The following is a 25,600-nucleotide window of genomic DNA, read 5'->3' as shown; positions in this document are numbered from 1 at the left end:
TGTTTTTAAAAGCTATTTCTTAAGTCTTCAACTAATCTGTTTTAATAGAATTCCCCATAGGTGGATGGCTTGATTGGTTGCTTGGCCACAGAATTGGTAAAGTGCCTTTATTTCAGTATCCTGCATGTGTCTCCAGAAACCTGAATGAGATTAACATCGTCTTGGTTATTCAGTTCAAGGAAATTTTCATATCACTGAATATAATTTATTGTCAAAGTTGTAGCCTCACTTCGCTGGACATAAAATAATGTCCTCCACAGTGACATTTCTCTCCGTTCACAGATTTGGGTTCACAGTGCCCACAATGCCAGCGGTTATTTCACTATTTACGGAGACGAATCCCTCCAGTCAGATCACTTCAATTCAAGACTAAGTTTTGGAGACACCCAGACCATCTGGGCACGCACAGGCTACCTGGGGTTCCTGCGGAGAACTGAGCTCACAGATGCAAATGGAGGTGAGTAAGAGTCCAGACCGGATGGCCCCCCACACAGATGGGCAGAGCGGTTAGACTCCGCTAGGTACAGAAGCCATTCCCAAGGTTCACTGCAGCCAAACTCAGGAGGACATGTGGGCCGGCTGCAACCCAGTGTGAAAACAGCTGAGTTTAAAAGAGAAAGGCAAAATGCAAATGTGTCCCACAAGCTGAGCTGTGCCTCATGTACCCGGTCCTGTCCTGAGAACCAATGCAGACTGAAAATTAGGGAGGGGCCCAGCTGCTGAGCACAGGCTGCAGTGCCTCCCACAGCAAAGTGCCCAGTCTCAGCCCGCAGTCTCCTCAGCATGTCTGAAGGCTGCGTGCTCACACAGGGTCCATCCGAGACAGAAGCTAGCCCAGTAGCTGCGGGAACGTGCATGCTGCCACTTCCAGGGCTGGGTCTGTCCCTGTCTGGGAAGAGGAGGCTCCCGGCTCTCGTCCCTGCTGGCCGGCCATCTCTGCCCATGCACTCATCAGAGTACAGGGCCTGGTGCTGCCCCTGCTGGTGCCTGCTATGGAGTGGCTAGATGTATGGCATTGCCCTTGCCTCATCAGAGGAGAGCGGGGGTGAGGCCAGGGGTGCTTCCTGATGCCATGGTGTAGAAGTGCACTTCCATATTTAATTCTTTGCTTATTCCAGAATCCTTTCTTAATCTCCTTAGTTCTGCTAAAAATAGAGGCAAGACTTGGCTATTTCACAACAGTGGGAGCTAAGGTTCCGATGAGATCTTGCCTAACCAAATCCCAGGGAGATGAGTTTCTAGACATCAGTAAGGCTTCCTTACATGCCTGTCTAACATATATGAAGGCCTGGCCCAATGGGCTAAATTAGGAATCGTACGAAAATATCCTGGTATGACATTTGCATTGTGGGAAATTATAGACTAGTTTGAATGTGCCGTCTGAGGTTCCTGGAAGCTGCAAAAGCGGGTGGCAATTTCTACTCCTAGAGAAAGGCCAGGAAAGCCACGTCCCGCTGAGTCCTGGGAGCAGGGATTCCCTGAAGGATATGTCCCCTGCCACAGGGAAGGAGGCAAAGCAGAGGCCGAGTCAGCGTCTCCATCTTTCTTTGTCTGATTGAAATTAGAAAATACTTACATCTGATACTATTTTATATGTCAGTCCTTCCTTTCAAATTTTCCCTAATATGCTTACGACACTATAAAAATTTAGGACATTTCCTTAAGGAAAGATAGGACTTGACCACTTGTCATTGTCATGATTCTGAGGTTTGCATGAAGGATAGAAATAAATTTCATGGCTCCGTGAGCTAAGGAAATCTTTATGAACATTACCAGGAGCTACGCTTTCTTTGCCTGCTTATACCCAGAACTAATAGCACAGAGGAGCCTGTGTGGGATGGAATCAGGGAGCTGGGTCTGCTGTGGCCACGCCTCATCCTGTGTGACCTTGGGCAGGCGAGACCTCGGCTGATGGGTCCATGGGATGCAGACCACTGGGTGCTGACCCATCCCTCAGTTGCTCCTGAGGAGCATGCGATGGGCAGTTGACTGGGTTTGGAAGCTGAGCCAGTGCAGAGGGAGCATGGCGGCCTTGCAGCTAGCCTGCTGGGCACCGACACACAAGCCAGGCCTTGCCAGGGAGCTCTCTCACTGGCAGAAGGAAACAGACTGTCCCCAGAACCATGATCCCCTTCCTTCGTGTCCCTGTCTCACTTGGGGGTAGTTTTCATCTTTTTTAAGAAAAGAAGGAAAGCGGCTTGAGCAGCATGACAGGGAAGCTCACACAGGCTTTCATTCCTGAACAGAGCGCCACGATGCCCTCTACGTGGTCGGGGCCCTGGACGAAGCCATGGAGCTGCGGGGCATGCGGTACCACCCAATTGACATCGAGACCTCGGTCATCAGAGCCCATAAAAGCGTCACGGAATGGTAAGTTGTGAGCTTGCGGCTTGTACCCGAATTGGGGGCAGTTTGTGAAGCACTGGGAAGGTAGAGGGCAGGGCGGCAGAGGAGAGTTTCACTCGGGTAGGGAAGGGCGTACGAGTCAACACTGAACTATAAACCTTTGTCTTTTGGGGTTAAAGCAACAAAAGAACACTCCACACATAGAGTTAATATATCATATGTTACCTGAACACGATACGCTTCTATTGCTATGAAAACTACTTGATAACATTTTCCAGGAGGCCAAATTATTGTTTGGTTTTTAATTTACAAAAGCATGATAGAGGAAGAAAACAAACCTGACACATAGGCACAGAAAATACTTTTATGACTATTGACTTGGGGACTGTAAGTAACATGAGACGTGGGAAAATTTCCAGTGAAAGGTGAGGCAGCGTGTGACCAGACCCCAGAGGAGACTTCCAAAGGAAGAATTGCTTGAGTTAGGCCAAGGCTGGCAGTGACAGGGTGTGTGTATTGCACCTGCTGCCTGGGGCAGGCTCTGGTCTGGGCCCGGGTGAGGACTTTGCGGCTGGGATTTTATCTTCCTTTCTGACCCATGTAATCTGTTGTGAAGTGCTGAGCATGTCCATGGTGCTGCTGGAGAATCAGCAGCACGTTCTTCTGATGTGTGGGAGTGCACTGGATGCTAGAGTGCTGTGAGTTAAGTCAGCCAGGGCTGGGGACTTTCACAGGCTTGCTCAGTGCCTTTATATTTGCAGTTAGGATGAAAAGCAACTCAACACCATTGACTTTAGACTTGTTCATTCCCTGGATAACAGACAGGGTGTTTACTGAGAGGCCCCTGATGAAGCAGTCTCAGTCTCAGCTCAGAAACCCTGAGGGAGGCGCATTCTGCAGTCTGTCATCAACAGCTTTTCTGGGTTGAAAGGATGGTTTCTGAGATCGTTCGTTCCTCTTCTTAGCTAACGGAGGTGCAATAAAGGCTGGTACTTACTGCCATTTGCTGAATCTGAACATTGAGTACTTGGCAGAATTTACAAGATCGAGTTTGCATACCTGACCATGATCCTGTGGTTCGAATTGGCTAAGCTCCTACTCTCAAAGAAAATTCTTGAATTGTCAGTCTCCTTGACAGTTCTCTCCTTGAGTATGCAAAGAAGACAGAAACTCCAAGAAGACTTTGACCCAGAAACTCAGCCAGGGCCTGCCGTATTTTCCATCTAAATAGCTATGAATATCAGTTACAGCCTTCCATTTTTGTATTTTTAAGGAAATGATTTTCATTGGTTTGTATCACCTCCCTCAAGCATTTTCTGTCTGGTTTCCCGCTGAGCGTCGCGGGCCTCACTGGTGCCCTCTGGGCTTCTAGACCCTGGTGCTGGGCTTCACTCTGTAGTAAGTGTCGCTGCTGTGACCCGCCACGTGGCCGCCGACCTGGGTCTTTCCCTCACTTGGTCAGAGACTCACATGCCCCTTGTCCACATGCTGCCCTTTGAGTGGACTTTCGAATCCCTCTCCCAGCCTCCCTGCGCTGCCCCTTCCGGCCACTGCTGGCTGCTCCATGCTGAGCTGTGACCCCAGCTTTGTGGAACGGGACTCTCCATGTTGCCAGATTCAGGCCAGACACACTTTGTCGCTTCCGTCAGTTGTTGTCAGCACTATGTAGCATGCACAGCTCCTGGGAAAGCTCTGAGAGCTTGAGTTGCTGGCACCATCCTGTAGGTCCCTGCAGCCCAGAGGAAGCCATAGAGCAAGCAGACCCTCCACCAGCTCTTACTCCGGAGAGCCAAGCGCATTATGATATTCTAGGACTGTTCTGTAAATTTCAAATGCCACAATAAAAGTATACCCAACGTGCCTGAGACGTACGTACCTGCGATATCAGACTCACAATATGGGCTCACATGGGCCACGCAGAGCAACGTTTTAACATCACAAGGAGCGGTGTGACTGGGATTAAGCCCCAGCACATTTTCTTGGAAACAGTTCTTAGCATGCCCCTGGGCGTGCATCAATCACAAAGCCAAATCCAGGAGAACTGCTGAGAATTTCCAGGAAAATTCTCCAGTTTTCCCTTTCAGTTTAACATATATGGGCCACACTGAATAAAATACACATTTTTTTCCTAATTGACTTAACTCTCACACTTAGAACAGTAGTGAGTTTCCTCAGTACCTCCTGCCTCAAGCTGGGATAGAATGTGTGTGTCAGGCACGTGACCAGCAGCCCTGGGGCCCGGTCTCCATCCAGCCCCCCTGCCTGGGAACCTTCTGGCCCCCTCAGCCAAGCAGACCTCGAGCACCAGGGTCTGTGAATATCAGGGCCTTTAAACAGCTATTTCTAAAAGCCAATCCTGTGTAGTTTAAAATGTAAAGCACTGGGCTTTCACTTCCGCCTGCTGGACACAATAAATACTCTGGTGCCCATCCTGCCGAAAGATGACTCGATCCCAAAAAAAAAAACATTTGAATGACTCTTCCACATTCCAGAAGACTTCTCTCTGCACATGGGTTAGCCGCTGCTGTAAGGAAGCCAGCCATGCTCAGTGCTTTAGACAGAGTTGTTAAGATGTCTCCACATCTGCAGTCGAGGGCTGGCTCAGTTGGGGCGAGCAGCTTGGCCAGGCATAGGACTGGTAGCTCTTCTCCATGTGTTTCTTATACTCTGGGGCCCAAGGCCCAGCCCAGGTGTGATTTCATCATGACACAACAGGAGAAGCCCCCACAGCCAGCCCTTCTGGAGCCTCTGCTGGCATTCACCTCCCTAACACAGGCTGACCAGCTTCCACGCTGAGCCCAAGCCACAGGGCTGGGAAACACGCTCCCCCTCAGGCGCACCGCACACACAGGAGGAGTATGCACCCATGCCCTGGGTCTCCGCACACACACACCTGCGCCCACGCCCTGCAACAGCAGAGCTGGGGTCTAGAAGCAGGAGGCGCAGGGCTGCCTTGCGGGTGGAGGCTGATGGCTTGCTGCACTCTGCGATCAGGGCATTGGCTCTCCAGGAAGCAGCAGAGGCAGTACTGGAATACAGACTCCGTAGCCAGGTGGCATAACCCTGTGCTGGGAATGGGAACTCAGGAAGATGATGACATACGTGCAGAAGCCACCGAGAGAGAAGGCTGGTAGGAAAAACACTGGCAGGTGCTTCGCCAAGAAGGCTGTGTGGGGGGCGTTTAGTGAGCGGCAGACGGAGGACGTGGAGAGGCCGGAGGAGACTGTCAGGAGTGCTCGGGCAGGCCAGAGAGAGCCAAGTGAACGTGTGAAAGAAACCGCAGCTATTAAATAAAGCGTGAATACACATAATGATGGCTTTCTTTTTTGTCCTTTAGTGCTGTGTTTACCTGGACAAATTTGTTGGTGGTTGTGGTTGAGCTTGATGGGTCGGAACAAGAAGCCTTGGACCTGGTTCCCTTGGTGACCAACGTGGTCCTGGAGGAGCACTACCTGATTGTCGGAGTGGTGGTTGTAGTGGACATCGGCGTCATCCCCATCAACTCCCGCGGGGAAAAGCAGCGCATGCACCTGCGAGATGGGTTTTTGGCAGACCAGCTAGACCCCATCTATGTGGCCTACAACATGTAGTCTCACCTCTTGGCTTCCATGGATTTTCTAGAGATGTAAACATTGTTCTCCGCGTCCACTGAAGCTTGCAGACACAGGGCAACACTCACCAGAATGCAGCCATTCTGTGGTGAGAGTGGAGGAGGAAGAGGAGGAGGAAGAGGACTTCTCACAGCAGCCACGATTGGCATGGGGGTGAAATGTGAATTTACCACTGAATTTCGCTCAGAAGGACTTTGGATTACTGCCTTCAGTTCATTGGAAAAGCCCATTTCAAAAACTTTGTTTTCTTTTCTTTCTTTTTTAATTATTGGATAATAAGTGCTTTCTTCGTAAATGTGGTATTTTGTTAAGCCGAAATAGCAATTAAAAAGTATCCTGCCCTCTATTGGGTTCTTTTAAACAGTTTATGTAGTGTGACAAAGAATTGTTTTCTCTGTTTTAATGTGTCATGAAATCTTGATGACATGGATCTGTTACTAATTTAAGCCATTGCTAGATCTCATGCTTTTAGGAAAGTTTGAGGTACGAGACAACCTTCCAACTAGCACCTTCCAATTAGATTTTAGCCGCTTTCTTTGTCAGAAATGTGCTGAAGAAACAAAGGCTGATATATGGCCTTTGAAGTTAGTATAGAATGAGAAGAAATTATAAATAAGGTGTATTTCGGCAATTATCTTGCAAATATCTTTGTACTAAACTAAAAAGATGAAATAAGTTAACTTCCTCAATATGTAATTATGTACAAAACGTTTAATTTATTTTGATCTCTTTAGAACTATAAAAGAGAAAACATTCAAGAATATTAAAGTCTTGTAATGTTTGCTAATATAAAAAAGTGTTGTATTATCTTGCGTGGATAGTATCACAACAAATATATATATATGAAATATAAATTCACTAACGAACAAAGGAGATTTTAAAGCTGAAGATGCAGAACTTGTCGCTTGCATGGTGTGCCCCCGTACTCACACACACTCTGCTGTTCCCGCAGTCACAGAGCGCAGGAGCGCTGTCTCAGTTTCTCCTAGACCCAGAGACCAGCAAGTGAAATTATTGCCATCTCAAGGATGGTGAAAGAATTTAAAGCTCAGTGTGCACTATTTTTTTCTTTGCTGTGGGACAACAGTGAATGTGTTTATGCCAGCGTGTGCTGATGATACTGAGGGGTTTAGGTTGGCAAATAGTTTTCTTAGCTGCAAGAATTCATTGCACAATGTTTTTCATCATTTTTGTTAGTGTCATCTTTTTTTGGTCCTTGCTATGAAAAGGAATGCGATTCTGTGGTCATTTGCACTGGGTTGCATTGACTTCCCCTCTGATGGCCAATGTGGAGTGTCCGGAACTCACATCGGTGATCGTCCCCTCATCTTAAGACCTAGCCAGCTCTGTGTGAGCCTCCTGAGCACAGTTCCCGGGGGTTCATGCCAGAGCTCCGGCTAAAGCAAGAAGTCCTCCAGCTGCATCGTTTGCCGCCTGTGGACGACTGTGCCCTGGTTTCTGCCCTGGCAGCTCCTGGCCACAGCTTCTCAGAGCTCACCTGTGCACTTCTAAATTGAATTGGCCTACGGTGTCCAAGAAGGAGCATCTGCACTCCGAGAAAGATGTGTTCTGTGACTGCCCCAGTGTGACCTGCAGTGGCTCTCGGTGCTAGATATGCATGACTAAGATTGATGCTGGGCAAAATTTAGGTTATTTTTCATTATGTTGTAGGCAGTGTCTTTGTCTGCCTTTGCTGTATGCAGTCAGCAGTAAGCCTTTTGCTAAAAGAGTTTTGTTTGACTTCTGAGATCCAAGGCTGATTGTTGTAAAAAAAAAAAAAAAAAAAAGTGGCACATACAAAAAAATTTGTCTGCATATGTGGTGCATCCTTCCATCTCCACAAACCATTTGATTCTTGAAATATTGTTTGACCTCATTGCTGTGTGTGAATATTTTTCTCCGTATGCTTCAGATACACATTCCTAGTCTCTGCTTCCTAAGGGGGGAACCACCACACACAGGAAAAAAGAAGACATTTTCTTCCACCCACCTACCCACCCACCTCGTTTAAAGGGAAGTAGGTGCAGGGCTTCAGGTCAGACACTGACTATGAAACATTAATTGCAGTGTGCAGGAAAAGTTGAGGTCCAGCTGAAGTCAGGAAGCAAAACAAATTTAGATATCACTTTAAACATAATTTTAACTGTTGCCAAATCAACTCTACGTTCAAGGAGTGTGAACGCTGCAGTGCAGTTGTGAGGGCAGTTAGCAGCAGCCTCTTCTGCGTCCTGTCAACTCTGATGTTCGAGTTTTGGCTCAAAGAGTTGGTGGACTGAGATCGAAATTTCGTTGTGCAAGAAAAAGGAAAGGAGACGGCACCACCAGTTTCAGCAATAAAGAAGGGTCATTCTGTTTTAGAAATTGTACTGTAGATAAATCATTCATGAGAATGTAAAAAATGTTTGTCTTGTGACCTTGTGCTTTTGAAGTCAGACAAAACCGTGTAATCAACTTGCACAAAAAGAGGGTACACAATGAACATATAAACACAGACCTAATCAAACAGGAGCAGATTCCTCATGGTGCTTGTTTATTATATATATTTAATCCTGCTTGACACTTTACCCAAGGGAGATGGTCCCTTTTATCAGTTGAATGTTAGCAGCGTTATTTCAGAGTGTGGTGACTGGTTAGAGAAATTCATGTACTCAACCAATCACGGTTTCAAACAAAATTTTTATGTGCAAAGGACAGCAACCTTCTTGTATGTTAAACCACCAGTACGCTTTGTACATCTGTGATAACGCCTGTTTTATATTCAAATGAACAAATAAAAGCTTTTATTTTTGTTGCTCTGAAAATAGCAGTTTCTTAATTGGTCCCCTGGAAAGATGTCTGGGACAGCTTTAACCCCAAAAGGAAGTCGCTCCTACAGGGAGACGTATCTGACTCTGTTTACACAATGTGTTGCATTACTTAGTACAGATAATCATACTTTGAACAATGTTTAAATTTTGATGTGGGCATTTATTGCTAAAAATAATTCCTATGGCAACAAATGTTTTGTGAAATGTTTTTTTTAATTCTTTTAAATATATCTAAATATATTTGTTCACATTTTGCTGCAAGTGTACAGATTATTGGTAATTTGGGGACAAACAGCATGAGTCCTGTGTGCAAATGCTTTGTCAGCTGTATCACAGGGAACCTTTGCGTGTCAGGAAGTAGGAGTGGTTGACTATTCCAGTCCAAATTGTCTTTAACCATGTGACAACCAAAAGCTGTATCTCTTGCCCAAGATCTGAGAATTCTTACGGTTTTATCTTTTGGAAAGCAGTAGCAGGTCAACTGGCCTTCAGCCTAGTGGTTCCATGAAGATAAACGTTTATTCACAAGAAAATCCGTGGAACTAAAATCTTTGCACAGAGACCCAGGTGTAATCTAAGTGCCTTTTTGTTAGAATTTCACTTGCCTCCCCTGACCCCCAGCTTTCATTCAGGACAGTCCCACGCTGACTGAGAATGAGGCTTTGGGTGTGTGAAAGTGCATGGCTGGTGTGAGACCCGCAGGGCTGCATCGGATTAAGCTGAAGATAGCAAAGGAGAGATGTTTCTCCACAGGTCCGCACTCCTCAGGTGGCAGCCCTCACTGTGACCAGTCAAGCACAAACCAGGTAACCAGAAGAACTGTTCCCAGGGGGGCCCTCCTTTGAACTATGCATGCGTTCCAGCGCCTGTGCATGAGTGTAGGATTTGCTACTATGAAGTTGTGTTTTGCGTTCTCTGTGGCCCCTCGCAAAAGGCTGGGTTCTTAGGACGCAACCAAGAGCAGTTTTGTGGGCTGGCTAGCCCCCAGTTTGTCTTGAGAATTCTCTGTGAAATATCTCAGTGCGCTGAGGGTGAGATGGTCTGTCCACCTGGACAGAGGCAGTCAGAGTGCTCTTGTGGAGAGCAAAAGGGGTCATTTCCTAACTGCTGCGTTTGCTGTGATGCTGAGCTCTGACTGTTGTCCCAGTAGAACTCCTAATTCCTGATGCGTACTGATAAATATTTTTTCCTACCAGATTCCAGAAAGTCATGCTGAGTTCTATACGACCTCTCCTGTCATCCCTGGGTTTTCTTTGTAGGATGGAAACACCGGCTGGTATCATCATCTCCCTCTGGCAAAATGTACTGCAGGCACATGCAGCCCAAGTCTAGTGCTTATTCTCAGTTGTAGCTCTTACTGTCTTTTGGCCTGTAGTGTTAATTCTGTGAACAAAATGACTGGGCAAGACCAAGCTGATACCGTAGCTTAGCGAGTGATTTGGGTTGGCCCCAGTGCTAACGTGGCCTGTCAAGACGAGGGCATCGTGGGGTGCTGGCAACACGGGTCCACCCGGCTTGCTCGAGGGTCCAGGGGTGGTTCTGCTCCGCACTCCCCAGACTGCTCACCTGTCTTTACCCCCTATCTCTAAACTGGACTTGGACTTCCGTGGGCACAGCGAGTTTGTGCCTGAGCTCTGTCACATGGTAGCCAGATCAGCCCCGTTTAGAACTGGCATTCAAGGCAGAAATGGGTAGAAATAGAAAGGGCTTCCGTTACTGCCCCTGAGACTTGAGTTTTTAATTATTTATTTATTTATTTATTTATTTTGGAGACAGAGTCTCACTCTGTCACCAGGCTGGTGTGCAGTGGCACGATCTCAGCTCACTGCAACTTCCACCTCCCAAGTTCAAGCAATTCTCCTGCCTCAGCCTCCAGAGCAGCTGGGATTACAGCCATGTACCACCATACCCAGCTAGTTTTTGTATTTTTGGTAGAGACAGGTTTCACCGTGTTGGCCAGGATGGTCTCCATCTCGTGATCCGCCTGCCTCAGCCTCCCAGAGTGCTGGGATTACAGGCATGAGCCACTGTGCCCAGCCTAAGTTTTTTAAACTACGCCAACTACAAAGACTTCTAGCAAATAACTTCTACAAACCAGCTGGCCTCACTCAGATGAGGTTCCCAGCCATGCTGCTTAGAAGCCCTGCCAGGGAAGGAGGATGCAGGAGGCAGAAAGGTTGAGTCCTTAGGAAGTTTGGTTACACAGCATAGTTGGGCAGAAACATATTTTGTGGCCCTATTGGAGGAGAGTGTGTGAGAAGGACCGGAGGTGTATGCGCTCCCCCAGGAGGCCCCAGGGAACTATCCCTGTTTCAGGAGGTGCAGAAGTAGCCAGGTCCAAGTGGATGTCCAGGGATGGACCTGGCCACTCGTCAGCTGCTGCAGGTCTAGGATAGAACAGAGTGGAAGGAAAGGGCATGGACTATCCTGAGCCACCAGCCTGACCTCACAGGACAGATAACCCCACAACAGTGCATCCTGGTGTCTCTGCTCTGAGCTGAACTGCAGGAGAGCTCCACCTTTAGGGACCCCCAGGCACCCCAGCAACACCTAGGCTCCAGTACTGGAACAAGAACCTGAGCTATTTAAAAATGTGTTTCTGCAGGAAATGATGTCAGAATGCTTGTTTCGTAGGTCTGTTCTTTAACAGACAGCTACGCAGCCCCAGCTATGCAGATTCCATTTACTGGGAGTGGAGCAGAGGCTCTGTGTGTAGCATCCATGTGCGGGACTCAGGGACGGAAGGGATCAGGCTAAACCATGGAGGGGAGTGGGGAAGGGAAGGGACCAACCTCAGGCCCTCCTGGGACACTGGAGCTAGCTAGCCCTTCTAACCCTACCCAGAGGCTGAGCTTAGCTTAGACATCACACATATGCCTTCCTGTGTTTTCAGAAATCTGGAAACAGAACTTCAGGGGTAAGCACACCTACTTGTTGAATACAAGGCCACACTGGGCTTCTGTCATCTCCCAGAGGACCCTCCAGCTTTTTCACCAGCTCCCAGTACCCACGAAATACCAAAGACGCAGCTTAGGAGAGGCTCACCCTGAGGCTGAGGAGGAGGGAATCTGATTAGAGGTGACTAAGCAGGTGTGACCACCTTCTCAACCTGCCGATTTTAGTGGCTGCCTTTTTCTTTTCCTGCAAATGTTGGTCACCTTGGCCTTCTATGTCCATAGGAGAGTTGGACCCAGTTACTCATGGACCAGGCAAAGGTGCTGTTCCTCCTGGCCCAGGGCCCACCAGCCTGGTAAGGACCCAGCCACTCCCTGGCTGTTGATGTTGGCTTCTCTTGCCCAACGTTGTGGCCACTTCACTGCTTCTTACCATGACCTAAGTCAAGGTGGGCTCACCAGGACCTGCACTAAAATAAATGGTGAAATTCAGCTCCAAAGAACTTTGGAAATTAGTGCATCCAAGCAAAATCAACGATACCTGAGTAAACCCTTTCACATTGGCACAAGTTATAATCCTGTCTCATCCTCTTGATTACAAATTCCATCCAGGTAAGAGCTGTATCATAATGAGGTCTCCCCATTCATGTTTTGGTCAATAATATTTAGTTTCATCTTGAAAATAGATATTTGTGTTACTCTCTTTTTAGAGGCCAGATGCTTATATTTGAGTTAAATGGTTGTGTTTTTCTCTCTGTAATTGGGTTTACAGTCAGGTAGTAATGCTATTTTTTTTGCAGTCAGAAGATTCCTGGAAGGTGACCAGAGAGATTGGCTTGCCCCTGTCAGACCTGAAGATACTTCTAAAATGCCTTTAGAAACAAATTCCTTTTTATTCCTTCTCTGAATTAAGAGAAGTGGGTTGACTTTCCCTAAGTGTGGAGTTGGGGGTCAACTCCTCTGAAAATGTTTCAGAGCATTTTCCAAAGCCATGGTCAGCTGTGGGAAAGGAAGACAGTGGATGTTACAGTTACTAGAAAACAGTGATGGAGGTGGCTGCTACAGCTTAGCCAGAGACCTTTCTTCTGCCCACCCCAGAAATGCCCCTTCCTCAGTCACAGAAGGCTCCACGGCTCCTGATACTCAGAATGTGTGCCTCTGACCAGGACTATCTGCATCCCCTGGGAGCTTGTAAGAAATGCAGCGTCTTGGGCCAGGCACATGCCTGTGATCACATGCCTGTGATCCCAGCACTTTGGGAGGCCTAGGTGGGCGGATCACCTGAAGTCAGGAGTTTGAGACCAGCCTGACCAACATGGAGAAACCCTGTCTGTACTAAAAATATTTTAAAAATTAGCCAGGCATGGTGGCGCATGGCTGTAATCCCAGCTACTCAGGAGGCTGAGGCAGGAGAATCATTTGAACCCAGGAGGCAGAGGTTGCAGTGAGCCAAGATTGTGCCATTACACTCCAGCCTGGGCAACAAGAGCAAAACTCTGTCTCAAAAAAAAAAAAAAAAAAGAAAAGAAAGAAAAAGAAATGCAGCATCTTGGGCCTCTGGTGGGACCTGGTGAACCCAAACCTGCAGGGCTCCTGGGCACACTTGGGGCGGCTGCAAGGGAAGCTGGGGTCAGCAGCCTCCTCCTGGCCCTCCCGGGGGCTGCTTTTTTGAGGAGCTAGAATGCACCAGGTGACCTGTTGCGTCACTGGCCCACGACTGGCGGCTTTGGTCAGTGTGAAAAGGTGTTTTCACAGGGTCTGCTCCTCAGGCCTCTCACTGTCAGACCAGGTTTCCACCAAGAACCCAGCCTCCCAGCAGGGAGAGGGAGCTTCAAATGGTTCAAATTGCTGAGAGGCCCCACATGTCTGGCCTGAGTAGTCTGCTACAAAACAAACAGGGAATTCTTTTTTTTTTTTTTTTTTTTTTTTTTGAGAAAGAGTTTCACCCATGTTACCCAGGCTGGAGTGCAATGGCGCGATCTCGGCTCACCGCAACCTCCGCCTCCTGGGTTCAGGCAATTCTCCTGCCTCAGCCTCCTGAGTAGCTGGGACTACAGGCACGCACCACCATGCCCAGCTAATTTTTTGTAGTTTTAGTAGAGACGGGGTTTCACCATGTTGACCAGGATGGTCTCGATCTCTTGACCTCGTGATCCACCCGCCTCGGCCTCCCAAAGTGCTGGGATTACAGGCGTGAGCCACCGCGCCCGGCCAGGACGTTCTTAATGTAAGACGTCCTCATCCTCACAGAGTGGTTCCTGCTGCTAGTGAGCATGCTGCAGGCATTTCCTGGGCTGCTTCAGGTCGTCATAAGCTAGATGATCATTTTGGGGAGCTCATAAACCAAAGACTCTGCTGCCCATATCAGCTGCCAGCTCTGTGTTTCCTGGAGGTAGAAGTGGGCTGCCAAAATGGGGCTAGGTGATATTCATGGGTTTTAGGGATTCTGTGGGTTAAGATTAAAACCATTAAGATTAAACCGTTAGCCGTTAATGGGCAGTTGTTCCAGGAGATAAGAGGCTTCCTGGCTGTGCTTGGTGCCAGCTCTAGCTCACTGCTAACCTTAGAAGACAGGGGAGGCAAACTTTCTGGAAAGGGCCAGATGGTTTCCATCTCAACCACTTGATTCTGAGTGTTGCACAAATGCAGCCACAGCCCTCAAATGAGCGCTGTGGCTCTTTTCTGGTAGACACAAATTGAATTCAAATGATTTTCCCATCATCAAGTATTCTATTGATCTTTTTTCTGCCATTTAAAAGTATAAAGGCTATTCTCAGCTCATGGGTCCTACAAAAATAAATGACAGCTGGATTTTTTTGATGACAGTCCTCAAATATTTGAGCCCCAACCTTTGGTGCTAAGAATCCCACAGCTCCCCACGTCCGGCAGCTCTGAGGGAGGTGCCCACCCCTCCAGTCACAGTATAATAATACAAATTATTCTTGTCCATAGAAATGTGAGAAAAGAACTTTTATCTGAGGAATGTGAGTCCTTTTAAACTATCAGGTCCAGAAAGACAGTAAAATGAGGCAGCAGTCACATCACACATCCCCACTTTACACGTGCATCTCTTGAAACTGCTTGCTGTTGCTACAGTATCTATGAATCTAGTGGCACATGCCCTGTACCCTACAGCTGTAAGTCAACGTAGTGATGCCACCACAGACACTGTGACTGGTATCCCATAGCTTAACAATGTACAGCCAATCACTCATCACTGTTGATTCTGTCAACCAGCAAGAATTCCTGACAGCCAATTTTCTGTCAGCCAACTCCCTGTCCTCCTTTTTTGCCTTTAAAAACCCATTTGTGGCCTGGCATGGGGGCTCACGCCTATAATCGCAGCAGTTTGGGAGGCCAAGTTGGGCAGATCAAAACCCAGTTGTAACTGCTGCTTATCAGAGCATATATTCAGGGCAACTTGAATCTATGCTCCCAATTGCAGTCCACAAGCTTGGCCCAAATAAACTTTGTACTTATATTAACTTTGCTTCAGTTTCTTCCTTTTAGGTTGAATATCTGGTGTAGTCCACAGGATTTCGAGTGTCTCCCCTGACCACCTGGTGTTTCTGAAGGCAGCATTCGGCGCCAGCAGGAACTCTGTGTCTTCAGAAGTCCTATCAGGGTTTTGGGTGAGTCCTCCTCAAATTGGGCCTCCCGCCGAAACCAGCCCAATTGTCCCATTGAATTGACATTCATGGTTTCTTTAGAATAAACATAGAAATTGACCCCGACAGTCCTAAAACTTGAGCAACTTACATTTTTCTTACCTGGGTTTCTTTCTCAGGATACCATCAGGCCTCGCAGATAGTATTGCGGAGCTCAGACTCACCAGGTCACCACATCTGAACAATGAGAGGCCAGGACCCTCACCCATCATGACTGCTTAACCACCCATCCGCTGCCTGTTGACTGACTCCTTTTCCTCATCCCACCCTAGTTCCTGTTTGCCTGCATGTAAGTCACATTTCTTCCCTGCTATATAAACCCCTACTTTTAGTCAGTTAGGGAGATGGATTTGAGACTGATCTCTCATCTCCTCAGCTGCAGCACCTGATTAAACCTTCTTTCCTGCCAATACTTGTCTCAGTGGCTTTCTGTGCAGCATCTAGATCAAACCCCTAGTGTTTTGGTAACACCGCTCTTTGGTTAAAAGTCCAGACTTAGGGCCGGGCGCGGTGGCTCACGCCTGTAATCCCAGCACTTTGGGAGGCCGAGGCGGGTGGATCACGAGGTCAAGAGATCGAGACCATCCTGGTCAACGTGGTGAAACCCCATCTCTACTAAAAATACAAAAATTCAGCTGGGCATGGTGGCACGTGCCTGTAATCCCAGCTACTCAGGAGGCTGAGGCAGGAGAATTGCCTGAACCCAGGAGGCGGAGGTTGCGGTGAGCCGAGATCACGCCATTGCACTCCAGCCTGGGTAACAAGAGCGAAACTCTGTCTCAAAAAAAAAAAAAAAAAAAAAAAAAAAAAAAAAAAAAAGTCCAGACTTATTTAGACTGTTTTTCAAACTCTCCTTTTTTTTAAGCATAAGGGCTTTTTTCTCTCTCTTCGGATAGGGGATTCAGGTAAAGAACTCTACAGAGAAATTTTTTTCCTCCTCTGTTTCAGGACAAGGGGTTTGGGTCAAAGGTTTTTCTGCCCCTATCTCACAGCAGAGGTTCAGGTCAAAGGATTTACAGTTAGATATTTGTGATCTCTTTTTACATAGTATGCTTTTAAAAATTGCAGCTGCTTTTCTGTAATTTGGGCCTGATTTTTCATTTGTGACAAACTCCTATTAAATACCAGCAGATTCTACATACATTGTAGATATTTAGGCAAGGGGACCCACCTAACCCAGGGTGATCATAAACAACAGTGACCTAAAACGGAAGTCTTTTGAAATACCTAAGATAATTTATTTGTATATACAGTTAGAAAAAGCTAGTTTTAGACACAAATAATGGAAGACTCCCAGCGGCACTTAAAAAGCTTCTGAAATAAAATCTGAGAGAATTACCTCCACTCAGGAGGTAAACAGGAGATCTTCCGTCACTATCATCTGAGGAAAATCCCCAGGTCTCTGACTCCCTCCCTGAAACGCCTCTTGGGGTAGTCCCAGTGTCACTACAAACCCCTTCTGGTTCTGGGGGCTGCCCGATATTCTTCAACTATTCTTTGCTTAATTATAAAGACCACCCAATGAGCAAGATGGGTCTCCAAAATACGCCTTTGTTGCCTAGCTGACAATTGCTTAGGGCAATAAAAGAAATAACTAAAAGAATAATAGTCTAAAAGAGGTGAATGGATAAAACTACTGAGATATTAAAATGCAGATTAAGATGCAGATCCTAGGCCGGGCACGGTGGCTCAAGCCTGTAATCCCAGCACTTTGGGAGGCCGAGGCGGGTGGATCACGAGGTCAAGAGATCGAGACCATCCTGGTCAACATGGTGAAACCCCGTTTCTACTAAAAATACAAAAATTAGCTTGGCATGGTGGCACGTGCCTGTAATCCCAGCTACTCAGGAGGCTGAGGCAGGAGAATTACCTGAACCCAGGAGGCGGAGGTTGCGGTGAGCCGAGATCGCGCCATTGCACTCTAGCCTGGGTAACATGAGTGAAACTCCGTCTCAAAAAAAAAAAAAAAAGATGCAGATCCTAACCCTAACTCTTCCTGGGACCCTGAAGGTTTCCCACAAACACTAGTGAAATCTGAATAAAAATGCTTGGTAATGATTTCTGAAAAGAGTACATATGTATATAAATATGTACATTTGTGTATATGTTCACATTTACAGATAAGAGCCTACCATCAGGGAGACTTAAATTCTGGTGAGAACTGATTGTTTTTTCAGCTCCTTTGTTCCAAGTAAGCTCTCTTTGGCCTCATGATCAAGAGCAGTAAGAAATTGAATACAAATAACAAAATTTTTACTGGAGACAAATTCAAAAATGTTTGGTCCTCAGTCCCACATATCTTCACCCTCCCATTAGCAGATACTCAGTTGCTAGAATTATTAAAAGGTTCTAAAAATTCGGAGCGTAGTCTTTCCTAATGTTTATGATCCTCTAAAGTGAGATAGAAGACAGTGGATTGGCACTTTCTATAATGTTTTAAAACCATTTTTTTTTTTGGTAGAAGTGGGGTCTCATTGTGTTATCCAAGCTGGCCTCAGACTCCTGACCTCAAGTGATCTTCCTGCCTTGGCCCCTCAAAGTGCTGGGAGTAGAAGTGTGAACCACCATGCTCATTCTTTACAATTCATTCTACTTTCTGGTTATACTTTAAAGAAACTTTGAGCGCAGGGTGATATACACACGTGTATGTATATACCTATGTGTTATAAATTCACATTTACAAATAAGAAGTGAACTTGACTGTTCTCAGTGCTAGGGTAGCACTAGCATTGCGTGCGTCTGTCTTTGGAAGGATGCATAGGAAACTGGAGGAGTCCATCATTGCCTCTGAACAAGACAACTAAATTGGCGGAGACATGTTGACTTTGTAACTTTTCAACCTTTGTCTTTTGTATCAATTTTAAAACTAAGAGAATTTTTTAAAATTCCAGTGTTGGAGAAGACTTGTACCTTCTCTACCAAGGGGCTCCTCAGATAAAAATAGGTTCTTCTTGGGTCCCAAACATGATTTACCTCCATCTGCTTCCTTCTCCCTTTTGCCACGTTTCTTGGGTGGTCTTCTCTCCACGTCTCGGTCTGCTGCCCTCCCTGTGCCATTGTCTCTGCTCTACTTGCAAGCCAGGACCCTCCTTCCTTCTGCCTCTGCCCATAACCACATCAAGTCTCCCATGACTCTCCTGTAACCCTTAACACTTCACACCTCCCTACCAAGCCTTTTTCTAACTTCCCCCTACTTTCAAAAGTAGTAATGTTCATTGTAAAAATATGGAGGAAAACAAGTCATCCAAAATCAATATGGTTCCTCTGTCCCCTTTCATCTCCAGCTAACCCCTGTTCCCCCTGAAAGGTTCAGCTTACTAGTTCTTTTATGCCTGAGATATTATGCCTCCTTTGTATTCCACAGTCCTGCGTTCTGTCTTCATGGCACCTTGCTCACTAGAGTCTAAGCTTTCAAGAGACAGGAGAGGTCTGCTCTGCTCTTTGCTGTATACTCCACATCCCACACAGATGCTGTAGGAGCTAAAGTCGTTCTCACATTGATGAATCGATGGATGATGTTTCCACGGTGTTTTCAGAATTTCCTCAGCATTCTACAGCGTTGGCTAATCCACCCTGCCTGGTTCCAGGAGGGTAGGGACTACTTCCTGTCCTTGTAAGACTTTATGAAGCCACCTAGTCTGTAAATAACTACAAATGAGGAGGTATTGTATTATTATTACTGTCTGTGACATCAAGAAGCTCTGGGTCTGTTTTATCTCCAGTATGGAATTAAGGAGTTAGACTCAAGGGTTTTCAAATTGCCCGTTAGAACCTCAAGGATACTTAGGATCCCTTTCCAGGGTTGCCTAAATGAAATGTCAATTTGGACCTCGACTAGATATTCCTAAGCTTTCAAACCTGAGACTTTGAAACAGATCGAGAGCCTACCCTCAACGAGGCTTAAGTTTTGGTGAGAATTCATTATTTTTTCCAGCTCCTTTGTTCCGAGTAAGCTGTAATACATGTTGGCTGTATGAATATCTACTACATGTAAGGTGCTGATAGGGCATGCACTAGTCTAAGAAAAAGCTCTTATTTTTAGGTTCCTCTGCCCAGTACACTGAATTGAATACAGGTTGCCACCAGCTACATGTGAATGACCACAGCCAGTCTGAATGGAGATACATGCAAGCTATAAAAGACACACTGGATTTTAAAGACTTCGTGTTAAACATGAATGTAAGTGGTCTCAGTCATTTTTATGTTAATTCCATGTTGAAGTGGTAGTTTGGACATATTGAGGTGTATTATTAACTTCACCTCTTTCTGACTTTTCTAACATGGCTATTAGAAAATTTAGTTACATGCATGCCTCATACATTTTTATTTAACACTATTGCTTTATGGGGTTTATACTTTAGTGCAGTCGTACTTCATCTCATGAATTTCCACACTCCTGAGCACCTGGCCTCTCATACCGTCCCTGGCCAGAAGAATCAATGCCACCTGAAGGCTCATTAGAACTGGCAGAATTACCTGTCCCACCTGTGCCAGACCCACTAAATCAGGTTCTGCATGTTTACCAGGTCCTCAGGAGATCTGTGTGCACATAAACGTTTGAGAGGCTGACTTAAGATTACAGTAACAAGCCTCCACTTGTCTCCCTTCCCACATTTTTGCTGCTCCAGTACTACTGGATCAGGGATTCTTAACATGAGGGTCAAGATAATTCTGGGCCTTAGGAATCCACAGAATTTTATGCAGCATGTATGTATATTTTATCTGCATGTATGTTTATGTGCACTTTTCAGGAAAGGGTCCATTGCTTTTTTTTTTTTCCCATGTCGGTAAAGCAGTGTTGTCAAAGGATGTTCCCGTCAGCAACACTTAGGAACTTGGGAGCAATGCACATGCTGGGAGTGGAAGCTTGTGGTGCTTTAATAAGCCCTCCAGTGATCCTGATGTCACAAGTTTGAGACCTACTGAATTAGAGACTGACAGCAAAGAGCAGGGTGAGGCCACTTGTTCTATCACTGTCTGGTCTGGGTGACCAGGGCTGTGATGCTGCTGTGAACAGACTGGCATCCAGTGAGCTAGCTGAAGTGGCAGCAGGGGAAGGTGATGGGTTTGATTTTGGATGTACCGAACTTGATGACATTTCAAATGTTTATCAAATAATATTCTATCTGTATATTCAACTTAGCATGAGGGTAAAGAAAATGGGCTTTACAATCGAACAGACCTGAGCTTGAGACCTAGCTCTGCCACTCACCTACTGGGTAAGTCTGAGCAAGTTATTAAATCTTTTTAAACTTACCTGTTTACGGCCGGGCGCGGTGGCTCACGCCTGTAATCCCAGCACTTTGGGAGGCCGAGGCGGGTGGATCACAAGGTCAGGAGTTCGAGACCAGCCTGGCGAAGATGTTGAAACCCCGTCTCTACTAAAAATACAAAAATTAGCTGGGTGTGGTGGCACACGCCTGTAATCCCAGCTACTCAGGAGGCTGAGGCAAGAGAATAGCTTGAACCTGGGAAGCGGAGGTTGCAGTGAGCTGAGATCCTGTCATTGCACTCCAGCCTGGGTGACAGAGTGAGACTCTGTCTTGAAGAAAAAAAAAAACTTACCTGATTACACCTATCTTGTCTTGAGTAGCCAGACAAAGCTATTGCTTTGCTACAAGAATTGCACGTTTTTCCTTCTTTTTATTAAAAGACCACTCTCACACAAGTGTATTTCTAGTTTTAATATTGGAAAGTGCAAACTGCTTCTTATTCTGTAAGCCACTTGCTTCACTACTTCAGTTTGGTCTCCTCCCAATTACAGAAGCAACATTGTCACTTCACTTAGACTCTATACACCTTCCTAGAGGCCTTCTTTCATTTTGCTGTAATCAATGACTGAAATTTTTAGTGATACTCATGTATTATAGATATGGGTTTCATATCTGTCAATTGAAATTTGTGTTATTGAAAAGGCTATTTTAGAACACAATTCTAATAAGGTCTAGAATCAGAGTTGGTATTTCATAAAGGGACACCTCTTTTTTTTTTTGAGATGGAGTCTTGCTCTGTTGCCCAGGCTGGAGTGCAGTGGCGTGATCTCGGCTCAATGCAACCTCCGCCTCCCAGGTTCAAGTGATTCTCCCACCTCAGCCTCCTGAGTAGCTAGGAATACAGGTACCTGCCATCATGCCCAGGTCTTTTTGTATTTTTGTAGAGATGGGGGTTTCATCATATTGGCCAGGCTGGTCTCAAACTCCTGACCTTAGGTGATTCACCCACCTTGGCCTCCCAAAGCGCTGGGATTACAGGCGTGAGCCACTGTGCCTGGCCAACACCTCATTTTTAAGTGAGGACCAATAAGCTTGTTGCTTAGGAAACTAGATCTAGAAAAACAAAGACAAAATGAGGGTGAACAGAATGATACTACTACTACAATCCTGCAGTATCCAGGACTTTAACATTCAGACCTAAACTATCTGATCCCAGTTGTGATACATCTAAAGGGCATGAACGATGAAAACCAGAGAGGACCAACTAAGGCTGGGTTAATGTTGGCACTAAGACCTGGGGCTGGTCACCTACCCTCTACTATCATACCAACAAGCAGATGAAAACAGCATAGGGTAAGCCTCAGCTGGCTTCCAATTAAGAATCTGCTCCATTCTGAGTTGTGTATGTTTTTCAGGCTGATTTGCAATAATTGATATGCAGCTGATACATAATCATCCTCTCCTTTGTAAATCATATATGGTCTTTTTGAGATCTGGTTAAGTGAATGAATGATGTTTTAACACACTAATCAGGTTAGTCACCAAAGAGCGACCCACACTGTATGATCAACATTTAGTGACAGTAGTATTTGGCTGGATATAGGGGACTGGACTAAATCAACAAATTACTAAAGCCATTTTTTTTTTAAATACATTTATTAACCAATGTTAACACATTAAATGAATCTATATATTGCTAGTCAGAGCAGCTTACAAAATGCCAGAATGCATCATAGAACTGGACAGCCACAATGAATAATTACAATGTGCATAGTGGCTAAGCTCAACACCTCGATATAGCTTTATGATTTGCAGAAAATTTTTAATAATGATTCCTAAAACAATCAATTGTGATTTTACCTAAAACTTTTACAAAACCAGGCCACAATCTCTTTTTTTAATTTTGTTTTTTTTTTTTTTTTTTAAACACACAGTTTTCACGCTGTAGTAACTTGGAAATGTGCAACCGTGTCAACAGAGACAAAAAAGCCAAAGTAACACGAATCTCACTTTCATGCAGCTATCAGTTAAATATTACATACTCTGGAATGATTTTACACCAAAAATATTTCCACAATTACTTGCTCTCATAGGGGTGGATCGAAGTTCTTAAAACCTGAAAAACAATCAAAGAAGGTTACGTGTTCTCGATTCTGACATGTCCATCAGCGCCACACCCTGTGGCCACACTGACTAATTACACAGCAACAAGGAGGGAATGATGATGCCAAGTTACTGCATAATTTAGGTATGTTGTATGAAATGGGGCTACTGGGTACTTTTTACAAAATATTGTGCACCATTTGGCAGTAGTTTGTCAATTAACTTGTGTCACCACCATCTGCAACAGCATTGAGATTGGATGGATGATATTTCACAGAAGACTTAGTTACATTTTTTTTTTTAGAGTGACCCTGACAAACCTGGAGAAAACTTTTTAAAAGGCTTTTCTCCTGATTCTTTCACTTCCATTGTGAGTAATTGCTTTAATAAATATCAAAGGTCTAAATAAATATTTACAAATTATTTCTCTAACCTCAAAAAAAAAAAAAAAAAAAACTAATGATAAATGGGAATTTGACTTGGTCTAAGATCAGTCTTTAAAAAAAACACATAAATTGTGAGATATTTTAAAAGAAAAGTAATTTACGTTTTCCTGGCTGTATTTTATATATCTATGTATAAAAAAATCATTATTCAACTATCGATCCATTCCTATTGGTAATGCTTCTTAATCCAGACATTCCGCAAAATACAGACTTTTTACAAATCACGGCATCTTTAATACAAGGAAATTAACATGCATTATTCTTCATTCTGTGTACAGTGATGGGGTTCATTAGTAGGCAATGACCCATTACTACAAACATAACGGCTTCTGTGAAACTTAAGTGCTTTCTCTTCTTTTAGTATTAACTTAGATACACGAGGTGACACCAGGTAATAGGCAGTGAGATGGTATGTGGGACGGGAAGGGAAGCATTGAACAAATTTGTATGCCTCATCTATAATTTCACATATGGATAAAGGTAGTTTTTGGCTTTTTGTTTTTGTTTATTTTGTTACAAGCACTCATGTTAGGACAAAGATGAAATGTGCAAACTTTAAAATTTAAATATTCATTTTCTCTAAGATCCAGCTCAGTAAAAGATTACCCCAGTTCCCTGCAATTTTAAACTACAAGATCAAAGCTAATAATTTGTTATAAAAGTTATATATTGAAAAGAAATAATGAAAAACACAATTGGGAAACATTTAAGAAAAAATATGCAGGACTAGCCCTGCTGTGTCAACCCTGTTCCCTAAATTCAATCATATACCCACTGGTGTGACCAACAGATAATGCCTTTGAACAGTAAATTAAGCTGAACAAAACCAGCTCAACAAGGTTAAGAAAAAAATGTCACATCAAGGTAGTATGTTTTATTTCTGAAACAAACAGTTCTGTAGTTCTTACATTCAGATCTATTCTAAATGTTTCTTTGTTAAACTCACTTGTATTCACCTGTTTTTTAAAGATCTGTTGTTTAAAGGTTAAAATCTCTGTAAAACCTAAAAATGTTTTAAAATTTGCTGAAAATGCAACAAATTCTCAATTAAAATTTATTTAAAATAATACCCTCCACTGATGTTACTTTTACCCCCTGAAAAACTTCGGAGGAGCATTAACAAAAGATTTAAACTACTGTGCAAAATTTCTTCACGAAAAGTGTTTAAAGGCTGGTGCAAAATGGGAAGCAAATTCTAAACAATTTTGGCTTCTTGGAAACAAAAACCGCTGTGTTGAAAAGAGTATCGTCGGGGTGACTCCAGGAAGGGCCAGCTTCATCTTTTCCGGCGGCAGGTGCGCTTGTGCTCTGCGTGCCAGTGCTCCTGCTGGCACTTGATGGAGCAGTAGGATGTGTTCCAGCAGCAGTGGTACATGGCCTCCTCCTCACAGTTGTAGCACTGCAGGCAAGAAATCGGGCAGTCTTTAGACTTGGGCGCAGATGTGTAAGAGACTGGTTAAAATGGCAGGATCTTGAGGTGGTGGTTTTAAAAGATCTTTATGCTCAACCTTTTGTTGAATCCAAATATGTTTCATGCACAGCAGATGGAAAGAGAGCCCTGGGGATGACTGTGGCTATAGCTCATGCCTGGCTGTCAGCAAATTCAAGCTGCTGTCAGGTGGTACGTGATACCACCTGTTTTTTTCCACCTCTATGGGGGTGGTTCCCATTTCTTTTCTTAAAATGCTCTTGACTCACATCCCTTCCCAGCTACCACTTGGGTTTCTCTGCTCCTCACAAGCTTCGTGAAAGACCTGCCGAAACTCCTCCCCATGATTCTTATATACACTGCAGTAGCTCTACTCATACCATGCTCTTGGCTATGCTGTGAGCAAGGTCACTCACAACCTCAAATCTAGTGGTCAAGTCTCTCTCAGTCTTCATCTTGTTTGGTAATCTCAGGAGATAATTTTGACTGTCACAACTTCGGGGGAGAAGGTACTACTGGTGGGCAGAGGCCTGGGATGCTGCTAAACAAACATCTCACAATGTGCACCTCCCCCAGAGAACCTATAGCAAAGGTCCATACTACCATGGTTGAACTGTTTGTTTGGTCATGGGAGAAGAGGAGAAGAGTGAAAAAAGTAAAGTTCCAAGCTGGGTTGGTAAGATAATGGTAGTATCACGAACCAGACCAAGAAGAAAGAATTCTAACCCTTTTACTAGTCTACTAGACACAATGCGTTAAGTAGAAAAAGCTCAGCTAAGCCAATTATGGTTTTTAATCATTCCGTTTAATTTCCTAAGCCTCAAATTCCTCATCTTAAAGTACAAAAAATATGAACTTTAGCTATTTCACAAATGGTAAAGTGCTATAAAAGACAGTATTATAATTACAGCCTCTTCTTTCCATTTTCTTGATGTTTTAGTAAACTTAAGAGATTTCTACTCATAAATCTAGTGTCCACTTTCTAGCTTTTTCTTGTTTCTGCATGAAGTGAGAACAATATTTTTCTTTAAGAGACAAAGTCTTACTCCAATGCCCAGGCTGCAGTGCAGTGGTGCAATCACA

General features: G+C 44.9%; 2 protein-coding genes across 35 annotated transcripts in view; one reads left to right on the top strand and one right to left on the bottom strand.

Annotated features, from left to right (window-relative positions):
• Window positions 1-8,758, top strand: part of DIP2C (disco interacting protein 2 homolog C) — a 183,871-nt gene extending 175,113 nt beyond the window's left edge. For all 7 annotated transcript variants that reach the window (XM_032266148.1, XM_032266146.1, XM_032266147.1 and 4 more), the window contains 3 exons: window positions 283-457; window positions 2,247-2,370; window positions 5,684-8,758. In XM_032266148.1, coding sequence (XP_032122039.1) covers window positions 283-457; window positions 2,247-2,370; window positions 5,684-5,936 — 552 coding nt within the window. In that variant the 3' untranslated portion in view covers window positions 5,937-8,758. The remainder of the gene's footprint in view (window positions 1-282; window positions 458-2,246; window positions 2,371-5,683) is intronic.
• Window positions 8,759-22,176: 13,418 nt separating this feature from the next.
• The window catches only part of ZMYND11 (zinc finger MYND-type containing 11), a 123,901-nt gene continuing 120,477 nt past the window's right edge, over window positions 22,177-25,600 (bottom strand). For 19 of the 28 annotated variants that reach the window (XM_032266121.1, XM_032266127.1, XM_032266120.1 and 16 more), the window contains one exon: window positions 22,412-24,487. In XM_032266121.1, coding sequence (XP_032122012.1) covers window positions 24,365-24,487 — 123 coding nt within the window. In that variant the 3' untranslated portion in view covers window positions 22,412-24,364. Of the gene's footprint in view, window positions 24,488-25,600 lie in introns of all 28 variants that reach the window. The other 9 variants (XM_032266139.1, XM_032266138.1, XM_032266140.1 and 6 more) reach the window with 2 other exon arrangements.

Source organism: Sapajus apella, unplaced genomic scaffold, assembly GCF_009761245.1.
Source record: "Sapajus apella isolate SASKATOON/1434 unplaced genomic scaffold, GSC_monkey_1.0 scaffold155, whole genome shotgun sequence".
In the NCBI taxonomy this organism is placed as follows: Eukaryota; Metazoa; Chordata; class Mammalia; order Primates; family Cebidae; genus Sapajus; species Sapajus apella.
The sequence above is the reverse complement of the archived record's forward strand: the minus strand, read 5'-3'. Positions and strand labels throughout refer to the sequence as shown.